At 55.5% G+C, this 19,174-nt stretch overlaps 1 protein-coding gene across 1 annotated transcript in view; it reads left to right on the top strand.

Annotated features, from left to right (window-relative positions):
* Positions 1-9,189, top strand: part of SEMA3G (semaphorin 3G) — a 67,020-nt gene extending 57,831 nt beyond the window's left edge. Inside the window, exons 12-16 of the mRNA XM_073352540.2 lie at positions 2,758-2,849; positions 3,493-3,534; positions 4,602-4,827; positions 5,490-5,629; positions 7,520-9,189. Coding sequence (XP_073208641.1) covers positions 2,758-2,849; positions 3,493-3,534; positions 4,602-4,827; positions 5,490-5,629; positions 7,520-7,978 — 959 coding nt within the window. The 3' untranslated portion in view covers positions 7,979-9,189. The remainder of the gene's footprint in view (positions 1-2,757; positions 2,850-3,492; positions 3,535-4,601; positions 4,828-5,489; positions 5,630-7,519) is intronic.
* The last annotated feature ends 9,985 nt before the right edge of the window (positions 9,190-19,174 follow it).

A 19,174-nucleotide genomic window follows, 5' to 3' on the forward strand; every position in this document is an offset into this window, starting at 1 on the left:
AGGATTCAATGAAAAGCCAAGAGAGGAGGAAAGATATAGTTAGGCACGATGTAACACAACAAGGCAGGGAGGCAAAACAGGATCTTACATGTCTCTGGGATGCTGGCAGTTAGATAGCCACACTGACAGGCTGAGGACTGGATGTCATGAGAATGTGATGACTTTCAGCACTCACTGGTGAAAACAAAGTTCCTTAAACAAGAGCAAGGCCAGCCAGCCTTCCATCCAGGAAGTTGCAGTGCTGGCAGGTTTGGGGATGAACTGAGGGAAGATGATGAGATGAGGCGAGCCGGTCAATGGTTTCCCCAGGAATTGAAATTAGTGGGTGTGTTCGAATTTACAGGGGGGTGTCAGGGCCGATGAGGAGTGAGACTGTGTGGGTGAAGGTGAGCTGTATGGAACCATAGCAAAAACTGAAAAATGTTTCATGACCATTTTATTAGATTTAACTCATGTTTTAAAATCATCACACAAATTAAAGTTGGCTACATCCTTCTTGGTTTCTTGTTATAATTTTGCACAACTCTGTTAATGAACTTCTTGAATGCAATACGTTCATCTTTGGTGGCTTCTTGTGTGTCTGGTACTTCCATTCATTCACTTGATATGCTCATTAGTTCATTCACATGATCAGGCAGAAGGCGACTTCTTTCAGAACACAAAATTCTATTCAATGAAGAAAAAGAACGCTTAGCTGTAGCTGTCGTGACTGGGAGTAGCAAGAGATGAATTCCTACTTCTTTCATCCCAGGAAACAAAGCAAAAAGATCGGGTCGAGCCCTCCCCCCCCCGCATTCAAGTGATTCGTAGCCCAACCCCAGCCCAAATCACTTGGGCAACACAGCTCTGTTTGCTGGATACCTAGGTAGATTAAGTGTGAATGTAAATGCAACCTGGTCCTGAAGACTTTCCCCCCAGCCCCCAGCTCATCACTAGCTGCCAGGGAGAGCTCATTTAGATTTTGCTTACAAATCATCATTTGAAATTATTAGGTTGGCCAACATCACCGAAATGAATGCACTGACATTGGCATAAAAAACAACAGCTGTATAAGGAAGCTAGTCTATGTTCATACTTTTCAAATCTATTATACTTTTTCAGATACACGTATTTTATCATACACTGTATATGCTTTTAAAGTGTGTATTAATGTTTCAATTTCAATTCAAATTTCCAAACAGTCACTAAATTGGCAATACTGCATGTAACTAGTTCACAAAACTGGGGTGGGGAGGGTTAGGGAAATTCAGAGGGCATGTAGGGAAATCACTGGCTAGGATGCAAGGTGGGAAGGGGAGGAGAAGAGAACTGAAAATGTTTTTATCTAAGTCACTCCTGAAGAAACCCAAAAAGGACAAAAATGGGAGACTTAGTACATCCCCCCCCCCCCTTGTTATTTTGTCCACTAATTAGGCCTAAGGTCTGTCACACCAGTTTTGGTCCATTAACTTCTTGCTGCACATCTTCTGTTTTACCAAGCATGAGTTCAACAGTCCTTGAATCATATCAGCAAGTCCTTTTTGTTTGCACTAATCCAACTTCTGTGTCTGGTTGGCTAGCACTTGTTTATAATATTCATTTATTGAAAACAGCCTAATTTTCAGGGTTAATTTCCAAGTAGGCAAAAATGATAGGTGGTGATCACTTCTGAACTTTCACTCACGTTTTGTGGTTGAGTTTACAGTAGGGGCACATTTTGTAGGCCCAATAGTCACAACACTCCTTAGTTCTCTGTCTCCCCTCACGGGGCCCCGTCCCCTTGTCACACGCATCCTGTGAGCTCACCGGGGCAAGGGGGCCATCAAAGAGAACACCCCCATCATTGTCTTGTAAGTCTCAGCTGGCTAGCTGAATTCATTGTGCTCTTTTCTGGGACACGTGAGCGACTGCTTGTTGATGCCCCCTCCATGAGAAATAAACAGGTCTTCATGCTAGTCATACAAATGATACCGATCTCTCCCATGCTTTTCACAGCCAGCCCTGAGAAATGGAACAGCCACTGGCTCTCTCTACCAGCTGCAGCGTGGAGCACTGTATGCTGGAGCCAGGACCTGCTGTGATGGGCACTTGCTGTGTTCGGAGCGCCACTCATGCTGGGTGGAAATTATCTCTGTTATCAGGCAAATTTTGGAGCCAAGCCCAATTTGTTGTTAATAATATTTCTGCGAGGCAAGATAGCAGCCATTGTGGATAGCCCAGCTGACCCTCCGTGCTTCTAGGCGCAGCCCCTGAAGATGCAGCCCGTTGAATCACACAGTGGTACTGCTAGGAATGAGCGCAGCATGGTCTAGAGTTTACAGAAAGAGATTGGGAGCTGGATTCTATTCTTGGCTCTGCCTCTCGCCTGCTGGGGAGTCGCTTGGCCTCCGTATTCCTCAGTTTCCTCAGCTCATCACATCTGCAAAGCTCTTTGAGATTTGTAGGAGAAAGGGCCTGCAGCAGTGCCTGATATGATTGTTTGTGAGAGTCATTGTCCAGCTGGCTGGGAGGGACCCCTTCCAACATCCTACCAGGGAAAACCAGTGATCGCCTCCTGATGAGTCCAGGCCCTGACATTCATGGTGCAGGACAGTTCTCTGGATCTTGGCCCTGGATGCAAACTGATGGTGAAGAGCTTAGCCTTGTATGCAGGTTGTGCACAAAACAGGCGTGTCGCAGCAGGAATTGTCTCCATCTGCCCCCCCCCCCCCCGAGCGATGGCTGGGATGCCAAGGTGAAGGTCTTTTTTGTCAATGCTCTTGCTCTATTCCCATCCAGATGCTGGCTCAGTACTGAAGGTCATAGCCCTTCAGAAAGGAAACTTGGCCACAGCCGAAGAAGTCATTCTGGAGGAGCTGCAGGTTTTTAAGGTGCGATAAATGGCCGCATGTGTGTGAATGATAGTGGTGTGTGTGTATACAGGCATCTTTGCATGTTTGCGCATGTCTGAGTGTGACACATATAGGAGTGTGTCTGTGCAATCAGTGACATGCACATAGTATGCATGGACAATCCATGTAAGCTACGTTACCACCTGTGCTGACACGTGGGTGGGACCGTTTCATACGTGGCACCTGGTGCATGAGTGAGCCTGTGTGTACGACTGTTGTATGTGCAGTGTGTGGCATATTGCCTTCTGTTTGGGGAAGTGTGTGCGACCGTCTCCAGTGCATGCCATGGGCTGGGATCTCCTCTCATGCCGGCGTAGATAAAGGATTCAGCGAACTCAGTGCTGGGCTAGTGGTGAAAGTGAGAGGAGAATCCGGTCTGATCTGGGTGGGCTGCTGGGGGAAGGGGCTGGCTCCATTCTTCTGGGAAGTTTTAGTGAAGATGTGTTAGCCCTCGGGAAGCAATAAATGACATAGATGATGATGGGGTGGTGGGGGGTGGGCAGGGAGCTGAATAAACCTATAAGGATGAAGATGCTACAGACCAAATGTGAAGTTTTTGGAGATGGGGGGCAGGTCGTTTCTGTGCCGTGTCCTAGCTGAGGGCTGTCTCTTCCTCCCCCAGGCTCCCATGCCCATTACCGAGATGGAAATCTCTGTCAAACGAGTGAGTAGTGGCTTCTCGGTGGGACAAATGTTGGGCAGAACCCAGCCTGGTTAGCAGGTGTGCTCGACATAGATGGACACACAGGGGTTGTGCAGAGAGCGGAGAGATGCTGGGGGCAGATGAGGGGGTGTGTGTGTGCCCATATAAACTCCAGGAAACCATAACAGCGTCCGGCTTGGACTAGACCAAGCAGGAAGCATCAGTGCATGACGATCGGCAGATGCTTCGTGGCTGTGGCAGCAACAGCTCTGGGGACCACAGTGTGAGGAGCCTGGTGTTAAGCTATCCTGTCTATCGCAGCAGCCAGTGCAGGATGTCTCCAGGCAATCACACAATGGGGCTTCCTCCAGATGCGTTGGAAGACCGTTCCCCAGCTTAATGGAAACTCTCCTGATATTCATCCTAAACTTTTGGTTGCCCCTCTTGCCACTTCCCTCCTAGTCCCACCCTCTTTGCCCACCCAGTGGAAATTCCTCTCCTTCAGGAGTGTTTATTTCTATCTGGACATGAACTCTGGAGTTGATGAGCAGGGAGCATCATCCTTCCATCCATGTGTTCTTTGATGGATCTGCCTGGCTGGTTACTACCCTCCATACGCAGCCCTGTTGATACAATTCCATCCTGCCCTGCCCCCCCTGCTGCTCCAGTCCTGGGCCCCCATCCGAAAGCTACACCAATGCACCTCCCTCCTTCTCTACAGCTTCCAGCCTCGGGCTCCCCACGCAGCTCTGCCAATGCCCTTGCAGCACTAGGCTAGTTTAGGCCTCGCTTTCCCGTGGCACCTCAGTCTTTGTAATAACAAACCTTTCCGATCCAGTCCTGAAGCAAAGCAGGCAGAACGGGTGCCAGCCCGCACGGCGGGTGTTGATGTGGGTACCCAGTCTCAGAGACTAGGCTTATATGACCCCAAGCAGGCTTTGAACCCTGGCTCCTGCTGGGGAGGGGAGAGTGCCCCAACCCCACTGCTCTGCCCAGCCCGTTTGCCATAGGATCATCCTGGAGATCTGGGCTCTAGGTGGAGAACAGCCTGTTACTGGTTACCAGCCTGTTCCCATTTACTCCCACAGCAAATGCTCTATGTGGGCTCCCGAGTGGGGGTGGCCCAGGTGAAGCTGCACCAGTGCGAGACCTACGGCACGGCCTGTGCCGAGTGCTGCCTGGCCCGGGACCCCTACTGCGCCTGGGACGGCCTCTCCTGCGCCAGGTACCAAGCGCCGAGCAAGCGCCGGTTCCGCCGCCAGGACATCCGGACCGGGAACCCCGTGCACCGGTGCCTGGATCAGAACCTGACTGGTAAGGCGGCCCACGTGCTCCGCTCGTGTTCCAGCCCACGCGTGACTGAGAGGGGCCAGCTTCTCACTCAGCAGCCCAGTGGCTGGGTGCAAATAGGCCTAGAGGGGCCAGCTGGCGGCTAGGCATCCAGGACTCTCCTGCCCACACGGATGGTCCACTGGTGTCATGGCAATACCTGGGCCGAGTGGGGTTGTCCTCCCATGTAGCTGGGCTCCTGAGCTGAACAGCACCTTCCTCCAGGTGGTGTTTTTGCCCCAGCAAGCTTTCCATGTGTGCTGCGCAGGGAGGTCACTCATGCAGCACCCGGGCCCAGCTCAGACATCCTGCACACACACGCCAGTCCGAGGCACTGAGCGTGGGCCCTGTGGTCACAAATGAAGATTCTCTTAACCAGCTGTCCCTGTGATGTCATGCCACATGGTGATGGGGGCCAGAGGCACCAATCAGGGGGACAAGCCACCCCTGCCCCACAGAGCAAATCCAGCCAAACACGCCCTGCCAGCACTGCACGGGGTCATCGGAGACTTTCCAGATGCTCTGGGCCCAAGGCCAGAAGACCTCACCTGAGCGGAGTCAGGGCTGTCCCCCACGGGGTGGGCTGGCGGCTGGCACTGGCTGCCCGCTCCATGGGGTGCACTGAGCAAACGTCTGTGTTCCAACAGTGGATGATTTCGACAGCGCTGAGGAGAAGGTGGTGTATGGGACGGAGCACAACGGCACCTTCCTGGAGTGCATCCCCAAGTCGCCCCAGGCCACCGTGCAGTGGTTCCTTTGGAGACCCCATGACAAGCGAAGGGATGAGGTGAGGCGTGCTTCCCCCGCATGACTCCGCCCCCCCCCCCCAGTCTGCCTCCTGTGCCGGAGCACCCCGCCCACATACCCAGCGTGGTGCCCCTTACCCATTGCCAAAAGCTTCCCGTCCAATGAGCAGAGTCCTCCCCACCCCTCCTCTTGGCCTCCCAGTCGATGAGCTGCCCCTTGCCCAGGGCGCAATGCCCCTGCAGCTGTCGTCTGCCCTCCGCGTTCTCTTACGGTCCATGCTCGGGGCTGGGAGGTGCTGGAGTGTTGGCTGAGTGGGTTTCTACCACTCTCTACACGCTGAGCAGCTACTCGCTGTCTGATGAGGCAGCCTGCAGTGGCCTCCCCAGTGAACGTTCGATTAGCTCTGGGCCTGGGGCAGGACTCGCCTGATGCCATGAGAGCAGGTAGAAGATGGCCCCATCAGCAGTGGATTGCAGGGGGCAGGAAGGAGCAGCTGTGCCCAAGGAAAGCAGATGTAGGCAGAGATGCAGGAGAGCCGGTTCCCTCGGCAGGGTAGCCCCATGGAGCTGGCACGGGGGAGCCAGCATGGGCGGCGGGTATAATAGACTGCCACGGGATGCTGGGTTGGGGCTGCTCGGGCCGGGGCTCGCATCGGTCAGCCAGCTGGGGCCAGCCTGGGGCTCCTCTGGCAGAGGGGGTGGGGGGGAGCCTCAGGGTTCCAGCTGGCCAGGGGCTTCTCCGACCACAGGATGGGGCTCAGGGCTCCTGCTGCAGAGGGCAGGGCCTCGTGTGGAAGGGACAGGGCCGCAGGGCTAGCCTTCCCGAAGGCGGGGTCCACCCACCACCCATGGGAGCCAGTTGTTCTCTGGGGACCTCTCTCCACAGGCCACCCCAAGGAGGGTTTTCTGGCTCTGATTGCTCCACTGGTGACAGTGGCAGGGATATTTTTCAGGCATCCCTTGCTCCATGTGGGGAGGTGCACACAAACCCCCCAGGGCCAGATCATCCTGGGGCTGCCCCTCTGACACGGTTGGCCCCTGCTGTCTGATGATCAGCCCCGTCTGGCTCGCTCCAGGCCAGCCAAGGCTCTCGCACTGCTTCCCCACTGACCGGCATCCCCGAGTGCTTCCCACATGTGCCCCCTCTTTGCTCCCTCCGCCTGCTCAGCCCTCCTCCTGGACATTCCTGAGACCCTCACCAAGGAGGCGGGATCCCAGTGCTCCACTGAGGCTGTGTGTGGGCTGAGCCCCACTCTGCCCCAGCTTCCGCTGCAGCTGGCCAACCAGTGGAAACCTGCCAGCACTGCTGTAATGGAGGTGGGGAGGGTGGGAGACTGATTAGAGTGCAAGCTTGGGGGGAACGTCTGGAAGTCACAGAAGCCATCAGGTTCCCTTTGACTGGGGGCAGGGCTTCAGGGGACCTGTGGTTGGAGCCGGCCTGGCGGGAGATGGGATATGGGATCACGTGGCTCGGTGGTCGGAGCCGGCAAGGCGGGAGGTAGGATGTGGGATTACGGGGCTCGACGGTCGGAGCCGGCGAGGCGAGAGGTGGGATGACGGGGCTCGACGGTCGGAGCCGGCGAGGCGAGAGGTGGGATGACGTGGCTTGGAGGTTGGAGCCAGCGAGGCGAGAGGTGGGATGACGTGGCTCGGAGGTTGGAGCCAGCGAGGCGAGAGGTGGGATGACGTGGCTTGGAGGTTGGAGCCAGCGAGGCGAGAGGTGGGATGACGTGGCTCGGCGGTTGGAGCCAGCGGGGTGGGATGTGGGATGACATGGCTCGGCGGTTGGAGCCAGCGGGGTGGGATGTGGGATGACGTGGCTTGGCGGTCGGAGCCAGCGGGGTGGGATGTGGGATGACACGGCTCGGTGGTCGGAGCCAGCCCAGCAGTCCCTATGTTCCTACGTTTAACTGCTGTGTGGCCGCTTGCAGGTGAAGACGGACGAGCGGATCCTGAAGACGGAGCAGGGGCTGCTGTTCCGGAGGCTGTACCGCCCGGACGCCGGCACCTATTACTGCAAGAGCCTGGAGCATGGCTTCACCCAGACTGTCACCAAGGTCACGCTGGAGGTGATCGAGAGCCAGCAGCTGGAGCACATCTTCCAGCGGGATCACGAGGACGAGTCCCCTCGCCCACCCTGCCTGGTGCCGGAGCCCCGCCTGCCGCCGGGGCACAGGGCCTGGTTCAAGGACATCATGCACCTGATCGGCTACGCCAATCTGCACCAGGTGGAGGAGTACTGTGAGCGCGTGTGGTGTGGTGACCGGCAGCGCCGCAAGGCCAAGTCCCCCAAGAGCAAAAATGCGCTTAGCGGTATGGATGCTGGCAAGAAAGGGAGGGCCAAGCTGCACGAGAGGAACCGGATGCCCAGGCAGGCCGTGGCCACATAGAGACCAAAGGGAGGGGGGCGAACACGAGGGGGGAAATGGGAGAGAGGAGGGACCATCCTGGAACAATCCCCTCTCTGAAAGGGAGAATCCACCCAGCTAGGAACAGCGTCCAGGCTGCCCTAACAATAGGATCTGCCAAGCCAGGAGCTGTCTCGCCACATGGCTGAGTCTAGAGACATTCACCGTTGGAGGCACGGGGCATCTCTTGATTCCAGCACTGGAGACGGCTTGGGGAGCTCCGTTTCCCACCCCACCCCAGCATCTCTCCCAGTTGGGGAAGTCTTGTTTCTGGCCAGGCTGCAGGTACATTGAATGATCACGGTGGGGCTCTCCACGACCCTCAGCGCAGCCCCGGAAGGATGTGATGTTCTGTAGGAGTCTGCCAGTTGGAGGGGGCGATACAGAGCAGAAGGGCCAATGGAGAGGCTGGTAAGCAGGAGCAGGCTGCATCCCGGATGGGAGAGAAGGAAAAGCCCACCACATCCACAGCATTGGGATGGCTCGGTGGGTTCGGTGTGGAGCTGGGGTAGCCAGGTTGAGTACCCCAGAGAATGAGAGAAGAGCCAATTCCTATACACGCAGCTGGGGCCATGACCAGTTGTTCAGTAGGATACTGTCTGCCTCCTCTGGCCATCTCCCATGGCACTGTGGGAGTTGGGGGAGGAGGAGTGAGTCCCATCAGAGCTTCGCCCAGTTATGGACAGAACTGTCACCAGGGTGGAGTTGAACGTTATTTGCCTCCCACAGGAACCCTGCTGTCTCCCCCCACCCTGGCACTGGCCGTAGTCAGAAAGGGGGCCAGCTAGTCGCTTTGCATGTGGCCTCAGGCTCTGTCAGGAATGCCCTTGGTTACAGAACGAACCTCAATGTTCACCCGGCCGCGGACTCCCCCGCCCACTCGGCATCATGGCAACATTCACCTCTCCATGGACTCCCCAGCCCGCCCAGCGTCGTGGCAACGTTCACCCAGTCGCGGACTCCCCTGCCCGCTCGGCGTCCTGGCAGGGTTCACACATTCGAGGAATGCTGCAGCATTCACCCACCTACAGCACATTCAGGAATGAGGCCGTGATCTAGAGCTTAAAGGCTCCGTCTCTCCCTGCAGATCCCCAAGCTAGGCGATCCCCTCTGCAGACCCGTTATTCACTGACTGCTGGTGAAATCCATCAGTTTTCTGAACAAATAAACCAACCCATTGCTGTGGAAGTGCAGACAGGGAGTCACTTGCCTCTTTGTGTCCATTGAGTGGGGTTGGCTGCGGTGATGAACGTTGTCTCGGTGAGCAATGCCTGAAATTGTTTGCTTCCAAAACACAGTTCGAGCTGTGGAACTGAAGCTGGTGGAGTTTTTCCAACTCCTGCTAGAGCAATGCATATTTCCAGTGACTAGGCAGCAAAAGTCAAAGTGTCAGGATTTGATCCCTCTTATGTATTTATTGATTTATTGGGGGCTTCCCCTGCAGGATTAATCCTTTAGAGCTCTCTCTAGTCTCCTCCCAAATCAGACTTTGACCTCAAACCCATCACAGATACAGCCTCAAAGAGAAAGGCCAGCGTAATGGCTGATAGGTATTGTAATGATCTGGCTAGTACAGACTGCTGGCTGCCTTTTGCTAGTTGGGAATCATAGGATCAGATCTCTGCTGCAGCTGGGGATCCACTCAACCTGACCTGGTCACTTCAAGAGACCACCAGGGAGCCAGTTGTAGTAACCTGATTTTCCGCTTGGCCCTGGTGCCAGTTAGAGCAGTCTAGGGGCTGCTCTGAGTTACACCCTCTGACAACCCTTTCAGAGGACTGTCGGCCAGTCAAGAATAGCCAGAGCGCAGTAGCACTTCAACCACATGTCTACGCTGGGGAGGGATGGCATAAGAACTGGCTATACTGGCTTTACACCACTTGTGAACTCCCTTTTGCCAGGCCAGACACAATAGGTATGAGAACAGAAGAGACTCTGTCTTGAATTGTGTGTCATAGGCCCTATATAGCTGGGTGCTAATGGAGATTCTCCGGGAGTGCAATGGCATGGGAGCCTGAAGTATGAAAACTCTGTTCCCAAAGCCAAGCTGTGCTGCAGTGGGATAGCAGTGCAGCCCTGCTGTGACATGAGTTTGTGGCTGAGCTGAGAACTGATTCACCCAGAAGAAATGTGCTCTTGCCCTGTTTTCTAAGGCCAGGTTGTGCATCCTGCCTGCCAGCACCTAGGACCTTCCTCCATGGGTGCTGGTAGGGGAGTCACTGGTGTATGCACTGCCCACGGTGCCTGAGCAAGGAAGGGCGTCCTGATCTGGCCTGGGGCATCCACCGGCCTGCCCCATTGCCCAGAACAGCCGTGTCGTGGAGCGTTGTTCGTTCTCTGCTGAGCCATGCACCAACCACCTCCCCCATACTCTCGGCTTCCAGGTTCTTGTGCCCTCTCTTGGGTCCGTCCAGGGGGTGGGGGCTCTGTGTTAGCTTGCCCTGGCTGGGCAGCTGTGGGGAAGGGAAGCCTTTATGCTATTTAGCTGAATGGTGTTGTCTGTGCCTGTCCTGTCCCAAGGTTAGTGCTCTCCACCCGTGCAGAGAGGCCGTACTCTAGCCCCACTCTGAGGGCTTCCATCAGTGTAAAATATTTGCTTCACCCAAGGTGCCCCGGGAGAGTGGGAGTGGGGAAAAAGCAAAGTGCTGGTGCTGGTCAAACTGGTTCCTGGTTAAACACAGCGAGCCAGCTGCCAGGTGGGTCTGATCTGCATGTTCCAAAGCACCAATGCCACAGAGGAAAATGTGAGCAGCTGGGGAGGAGGATGGGCAATGCAAGTTCCACGGAATGAGGGCTGGTTTCTCCTCTGTTACACCAGGCTAGCCCTACTGTGCTGTAGGGGTTGGACTCTAGCACTGGGAGTCCTAGTACCCACTCTGCCCCTGACTCATTGTGTGACCTCAGGGGAGTCACCCCTGGAGTTGCTCTGGGCCGCAGGGTCCCCATCTGTAAAATGAAACTGACCTACCCCCCAGATGATTGCTGGGCTACATTCCTTTAGGTGCTTAGACCTACTGGGATGGAAGGGTGGGAAAACCCTTAGCTAGGTGCTGCTTTGCAGAGCACTGTAATAAAGGGAATGCAGCCCTCTGTTAATACCGTAGTATATTTGTTATCTGACACGCCCTGTGATGAGGAACTCCCTTCTGCCAGATCAGTGATCTTTGCCACTTCCTCTGAGTAACTGGCTAGCCTTCATCTAGGGCTTTGAGGACAGGCCCTGCAGCCTGAGTCGGGGGGAGGAGAGAGAGTCCAACAATCAGCGCTTTCCTGCAGCTGGCTTGGGTGCAGCTACGGGGCATTTATTTTTGGAAAGTGGCTATAATGTGCAAAGTGAGCAGGAAAGGGAGTAAAACAACAAACAATCCAATACCGTGCGGGCATGGGGCTGGAAGCCAGCAGCCAATGGTAGCGAGCAGCCTGCGGTGCTAAGGGGCCTGAGTCCTTGACAGAGTTGTTGTTATCTGTATTGTGGTAGGACCCCAGAGTCCCAGTCATGGACCAGGACCCCGTGGTGCTAGGTGCTGTACAAACACAACCAAAAGGAGAACCCTGCTCCAGAAAGCTTCTAATCAAAGTCAAGTGCATGTAAAACCAGCCAATCAGAACACACTCCTCAGTCCCACAGCTGTGCAAATTCACAGCTATATACAGTGTAGGCTGTCTAACGCCACCCCCCCTCATTACCATAAGCCCACCCAGGGGAGGTGATTAGTTTATAAATAGCCTCTCCTCCATTATGGCTGGAAGGACAGGCCGGTTGTGATACGGAAGGCAGCCTTGGCCCAGGTAAGCTCACCCAAAGGAAGGGAGTTGGGAGCGGATGAGAAGGGCGCTGACCAGTTGGGGAGCGGGCATACTTCTACTATTGACCTTGCCCTCCCCAGCCTTGAAAGCAAGGGGAAGGAAAAAGGGGATAAGGAAACCAGGTAAAACCTTTATCTGGGGAAATGCAAGCCTCCCCGTCCCCAGGTGTAAAGTGCATTAGTAGTATAATGAATCTAGGCACATAACAGCTGTCACTGTGGCCTTTTGGATTTAGATGGTAACAGACCCCTGCCATGGAGCTAAGGGAGAATCTCTGTTAGCTGTGTGGGGCCTATGACACACAGCTGAGCAGTTCTTATTCTGTCCCTCAGAGGCCACCTGGTGGCAGAAATGGTTTTCAGCCATGCTCAGAAATCTGCAGGGACACAGGCATTCCCTACAGCAGTGGTCCCTGAACTGTGAAGCATGTCCCCCAGGGGCCATGAAGGAACATCCAGGGGGGTGCAGCAGGGCCCAAACCAGCCCCCATGGGGAGGGAGCATCCCTCCCCCCAGCCCCATTCTGCCCCCAGCTCCGCTCCCGGCCGCTGGCCTCACTCCTGCCTGCATCGTGGCTGCTGGCCTTCCCTCTCTCAGCCCCCAGCTATGGTTCTGCTCCTGGCCCCAGCCCTCCTTTCCCCTCCCCCTCCCCGGCCGTGACGCTGTTCCTGGTCCAGGTGGGGAGAAGGGGGGCACAGACACATTTCATTACTGTCCCTACAGCGAGGGCTGGAGAATAGATCTTACCCATTGTCTTCCGCTCATCCCGTTTCCCGAGAGCTGTGATGTCCATAGCTGCCCTTGGGTACAGCTCAGGATGGGAAGTGGCTGGGGAGTGTGTGGGCACCAGTCCCATAGCTTCCCCTTCCCTGTTTGTTAGCTCCTTCCTGCCTCTGCACCTGAACACAAGGAGAGAAACTGACCCTGCTCCTGCTCCTCAGGAGTGAAATCCTGACTGTAACTGCTGCCACTTTCTGCCTCATATGCCAACCTCCTGGAGTGCCTCCCAAGGGTTCCATATGCCATGTATCGCTGATCTTTGGAACTCACTGCCACAGGAGGACATCAGGGTCAAGGGGTGGCATTTCCAAAGGGCCTGGATGATTCATACTTGGAGGTGTCCAATTTAAGCTGAGAAGTGGAGGCTTGATCTCCTGCAGGACTAGGAAAGGGTGCCACCCACACGTGCCATTACACACATGGCAGGGTCCATCGTGAAGAGAGTGCTCTCATGTGCCTTCCTCTGGTGCATTGGCCGTGGCTCTTGGAAGAGCCAGAGTGCCGGACTGCAGGGCAATTCTTGGCATCCCCATCAAGCTTTCAGGTGACTTTCAGCAGCGTGAGGCCACTTTCCGCTCATGGGGCCCAGCTCCCCCATGTTCCATATCTGAGCTGATGCTGCAGCTTCCTCCAGCTCAAATAGGCAGAAAATCCCATTGCGGGTTTCATTAGCAGGGAGAGGCTGCAGGGCTGGGAGCCAGAACCAGTGGAAATCTGACTCCCACTGTCCCATCTCTCCTGACTTGTCCCATGTGATTCTCCCCCCTCCCCCGCCGGCCACCTCCTTTGCTCTCCTTTCTCATTCTTTCTTCCAACTCACCCTCCTCCTTCTTCCTCGCCCATTCCCCAGGTGCTGCTTGTATGTATCCACACTGCACAATATTGTGTTGTGTGTGGTGGCCTCCCGATTCCCATTACAGCAGCAGCTGAAACTCCTCCGTGATGCTGAAGTTGTGTCAAAATCTCCTCCTCCTCCTGGCATGGTCTTGTCTCTGCGGCTGGGACCCTACAAGAACGCGCGCTCTGGCTTCACGTTAGCCCTTGGGCTCCCACTTGGAAATGGCTCCCGCCCCTCTGGCCGGAGTTGTTGAGACTGGGCCATGCCTCGCTGTGGGTCTCACCTCCTGCCTGGCCCTTGTGCCCTGAGTCAGATGGGCTGGCAGGGAGAGGTGGTCCCTGCTTGCAGTCACTGCACATCAGAATGCCCCCAGGGCATCCAGAAGGTGCCAGGTGTGCTCACGTACGCCTGCTCAACCGTGACGTGGCTGCTGCCCCAAACTGGCGGCTGCTGAGCTGATAGGATAGTGAGGGAACCCTGAGCTCCAGGTCGGGGTGAGGATCCAGTACTCCCTCTGCTCAGGGGACAGCTCCGAGCACCTCTGGGCAGGGGAGAGGCCCAGGGCCCACTGCCATTCGTGCTCCAGCTGGCCACGGTGCACTGGAGTGAGGCAGGGCGACTGCGGGCTGTGCAGCGTTGGATTCTTGGACACCAGGCCTGACACCCCGAAGGGAGGCTGATCCGGGTCTGTGTCTGTATTTTACAGCCAGGAGTGGCTCAGAGCCCACTGTCTCCCAGATGTTCCCCCCACCCCTTGCATACAGATACGCGACCCCACTTGGGCTCAGCTCCACGGTCCATATTCCAGACCTACAGGGTGTGCGGGGAGGGGGCTTGGTTGCAGAATGTGCCCATGCTGTTTCCCCTGGAAGCAAAGGCACCCTCGAGTGCCATCACTGGCAGCTCGGGGTGGGGGTGTAAAGAGGCTGGGCAATGGTTAAACCTTTCCCAAGTTCGTGGCTGTAGAGGGGGAATCAGGGGCGGGGGCAGGGCTGAGCAGAGAGAAGCTGAAGGGGGAGATGGGAGAGAAATTCAACACATTTCCTCTGCTCGCCTGCATGCCACCCTCTGCTCCAGACGAGCACTGGGCTGTCCAAGGGAACCTCTGGAATAGAAGTGCCCATGGCAATTCAGTGGGCAGTGGGGGCTCAGCAGCCTGCGGTGCCCCATCCCAGCCCTAGGCCAGGGTAGTACTTCCCAGCCTGGAAGCAGTGACCCCCATGAAAGCCCCGGACAGTTAGCTGGCATCACCAATCTGCTCCTCCTCGCCTCCCTCTGGTTGTCTGCTGCAGCTTCGCTCAGGCCTTGCCCGTGGAGCGCTCCGGCCCGGGACCCGCTGCAAAGGATTCCAGGGGATTGGTCACCCCCGTGTCTGAATGCAGCAAGGGGAGGGAGGCCGGCCCCCATTCCCTTGCTCAGGGACTTGTTGGCGAATCCGGCATGGAGAGCTTTGCAGCTCACCGGCAGCTGGGCCCCCAGCCCCACCCCAGGAAGCCAGGTGAGATGCAGCTGCCTGGAGCCGTTTCTCCAGCGCCCAGGCAGAGGGGAAATTGGTTCGTGGAGCCAGCAGCAGCTCCTTTTCCACGGGGCCAGCATGATCTCACTGGCTGAGTAAACTCCCTAAGGCTGATAAGGATCTCACTCCTTCCTGCAGCCCCTGACCCCACACAATAGTGTGAACCACAGGCCCTGCTGGGAAGGGCTTTGTTAAAAGAGAGAGAGCGGAAAGGAATCACATGCCAAAGTCACGGCTGGGCTGAGCCTAAACCAACCAGGGGCTGGCAATAAACCCTAGCCAGCTGGGGTGGGTGTCTGCAAACCACTGCCACGCAGGGCAGCACAATGGGGAATTGTTCCCTGTTTGCTGGAGTTTCCTCGCCCCAGGATGCAGGAGGATCCTTCTAGGCTGGAACAAAACTGCACATGCAGTGCCGGGAGGGGCGGTTCTTGTTTGGCAGCCGTCCTTTCATGTTTGTCGGGGACAGAGGAAGTGATCATTGGCCTGGGGTGGCCTGGCGCACAGACCAAAGCTTCATTCTCCCCTGGGCAATGCTAAATAGCCGATCTTTGCCATATCGCCTCCCTCGAAATATACAAAGCCTCTGCTGTGTGCTACTCTGGGGGTGGAGAGCTAGCTCAACTAGCTAAGCAGGGATTCCCTTTGTTCCAGGGGGTCCCTGGCTGGCAGGGAGCCAACGTAGCAGTCCATCTGAGGATGCCTTGGTCTAGGTGGCAGGGCTGCGTTACCTCTGTGCTCCGGCTATGCTCAGCTGCTGGAATGGAGCCGTGGGGGCTGGGGCTGTTTATAATGGGGACCGGATCAGACAAGATCTCAGCTGGTGCTAGCCTCTCAGTCCAGCCAGCCCTGCCTCCCCACCCCAAGCTGTGCTCTATGGACCGACCAGCTCAGTGCTCGGTCCATAAAGCAGCACCCTCCACGCTGATCTGGGGGGCAGCTGTCTATCTTGGAGATTAGCAACAGGCCCAAGAAGTGACACTCGGGACTGGGTTCAATGAGGAATCCCAACACCTCTGAGGTTCACGTCTTTTCAGACCTTGGACTCTGCTTCTGAGCCATCTTACAAAGAGGACCCTCAACTGGGCAGTTTGAGCTGGCCTTCCCGAAAGGTCCAGCCCACTCGTACTACAGCGTTAGCTCTTTGGGGTCTGCAGATGTTCTGGGCCAATGTCTCTCCCCAGTTTCAGCTGCGGACACTGGTGGAGTTGCAGAGGATAACAGAAGGCAGGACTTGTTCTGTGATGGCTAGAGATCGCAGGGCAAAGTCCATGCCCACTGCATCACCTAGCAGTCACGTTGTTTTCAGCTCATCCTTTCCAAGTGTGCATGTCCCACTCCAAGCCGAAGGCCAGTCTGGGCACCTCCTTGCCAGAGAAATGCTGACACAAGAAGAAGGCTCCGTGAAGAACAAAAAAAAAAAAAAAAGATCGGGGATATTGAACGGGCTGATTTGCAAGGAGAGGTGAGAGTGAAATATGTGTCGCTTGGCTGAGAGTTGACTAGAGGGAGGGGGGAAAAAGATGCCTGACTACAAATGTTTGATGGGTGTAAACAACAAGGAGGAGAACAAGTTATTTAGGGTGGGGCCAGGGTGTAACTGTGACCAATGGAGAAAAACAAAACCCTAAGTCTGAACCCCTCAGGCACTAGAGGGTTAATATCACATTGATATCTGGTGGCATCTGAGCAAGGGAGCAATTTCTTCACCAAGCAAGAACGCTATTGCAGAGCCTACCTGCTACATGGGAACGGAATTGCTGACAATGCTCCCTGTTGTCAGGTCACGGAAGATTTCTCCTGAAAGAGGGAGAATAAGGGGGAATGCTTCAGCCCCTTCTCAAAGGCCTTCAGAGGCAGTGGGATGACACCCAGTGGCATCATGGGGAGTTGGATCAGGCCCTATGTCTTCTCTTGGAGCTTCAGTGGGTTTTTCTGGCCTTGCAATCTACGACTCTATGAATCTTTCTGTTTTGTGACATTAGGAGGAAATTGCGGTAGATGCTCAGACCACGGTACCCCCACTGGGATGTACTGGGATGGTGTGCAGCCTCTCTAGGGAAGGGGCGACCACCCCCTTGCTTGGAACATTTCAAATCAGGCTCAAAGAAGTACTCACGTCACAGAGTTTAAAGCCAGAAGGGACCACTAGATCATCTGGTCCAAACTCTCAACCCAAATGAAATGGTAATTTCATGTCAACCAAAATATTTCACCTGACCCAAAACTAAACTTTTTCATTTTGCAAAAAAAATCCAATTTGTTTTTTGCTTGTTTGAGGTCAGCCCAAAATTATGATTTTTTTTCTCAGTTCAGCCACCAAACTGAAAACCTGAGCCCATGAATACCATGACCTAAAAGGGCATTAGCAGGTTTTATTTCCATGGGGCAAAGCAAACACAGCCAAGGAGCTCCTGGCAATCTCCCTGCTCATTAAAAGCAAGCACCAGGCAAACACGGGGAAAATGCCACCCAGGAGCTTGTTTGCTTGAGCTTTAATTAAGCTGACAGGCTAATTCAGCCTAGGGGGGAAGTAAGAGGAAAGAATTGTTGGTGACTGCCTAGCCCTGCCTGCAAGGGGATCTGCCCAGGCAAGCTACATACCTCCCTCCCTCCCTCCCTCCCAGTTTTGTGTGGTGTTGGGGAAGCACTAGGGGGTGCTGTGCAGGGAGGAATGAGGGGTTTCTGGGTGCCAGAGGCAGAGCCAAACTGGGTCCTGCCTTCCCACTCTACCCCCTCTTCCCTCTGCTGCTAAGACCTGAGCTCAATGAACTGGGGATCAGGCCCCAACTCCCAGCACCTCCTGCAGTGGGAACCCAGCCGAGTGGGGAGGATCTGCAGTGCTGCTCCAGGCACTGGGCAGCGCTGGCAGCTGAGTGGGGCCCCTCCAGCCTAGCAGGGAGTCTCCTTTCGCCCAAGCAGGAGCAGCAGCCTATGGCTTTAGAACGGATGGGTCTGAGCCCCCGTGTCCTTGGAACTCTGGCAGAGAGAGAGAAGGGGGTGAGTGAGAGAGGCCCCTGCTAAAGCAGCAGCCAGGGCAGCAACAGCCTGTCAGGATTAGCTTGGTGCCCATTCCCAGCAAAGCTGGCAAATAGCCATCTCCAGCTAAGGCCTGGTTGTGTTGAGTAGCCCAGCCTGCTCCACACAGCCATGGGGTGGTTTCAGTCCAGCAGGTGTGACTCACCAGGCAGCCAGCAGCTTAAGGGATACTTTCCCCCAGCTTATTCATTTGCCAGTGCCAAACCTCCAGCTCAGGACAACACCGAGGAATGCAGCACATTAGCCCCCTGTCACAGCCGCAATCCTGCAGTCAGAGCTGTACAGGTGGACTCATGCACCCATAATAACAAGAGTGGTCTTGGACGCAGCCCCCACACTTTCTGCATTCCTGCTTCCCAGGCCCCATGGCCAGGACAGAAGGCCTCTGGAAAGTGCACTGGGCATGGGCAGAGAGCATTCCTAGCTTGGTTAGTAGGAGGGAGGTGTGAGGGGGTGGCGGTAGCCAGGAGTGCTGAGCACAGCCCATGCAATGAAAACACCTCTGGCCACACTGGTTTGATGGGCCACTCCTGGAGAGGAAGGGGAGGGCTTTCTCTTCCAGCTGCTACCAGTGACCTTACCAAGTGGGATTCCTCCAGATGGCCCAGATCTCCCCTCGCTGACCCTGGCTTATGAGCAAGGGGCTGAAGGGGAGGGCAGTGGAACACTCCCCCACACATGCTGATGTAATAAACAGACAATTCATCATTGTGGCAGCTCCTGTCCCAACAGAGCCCTCAGGTGGCTAGCACACAGGAAAGGCTTGTGGGCGGGTTTCCCACAGCACAAGAAGCAAGTTGGAAAAAACATAGGCTGTGCTATACCAGCGCGTTGTATGAGCGGCCAATGCCAGCTGCTACAGGAGCTGCAAAGCCCTCGTTATGCCTCTGATTGTGCAGGACTAGGCTCTGGGGAGTGCATTTGCTTCCTGACCTCAGCTGACCATCAGCATGTGCCCCGAAGCATGAGGATGGCTAGCAAAGCGTAGAACTCCTGTGTTTACTGCTGGGGTTTCCAATGTGTTGCCTTCCTGAGAAAGGGTTCAAATCAGAGATCCCCTGCCCCCTTTGGTGATGGTGATCCATGAGAATTTAGCAGCATGTAAAGAAAGGGGTGTGTGAGGGAGATTGGCATGGGGAACAAGGGAAAAGCCATGCAGAAATCCGAATGATTTCTCCCTTCTCTGGCAGACTGGGGAG

This window comes from Lepidochelys kempii, chromosome 7 (assembly GCF_965140285.1).
Source record: "Lepidochelys kempii isolate rLepKem1 chromosome 7, rLepKem1.hap1, whole genome shotgun sequence".
Lineage (NCBI taxonomy): Eukaryota > Metazoa > Chordata > Testudines > Cheloniidae > Lepidochelys > Lepidochelys kempii.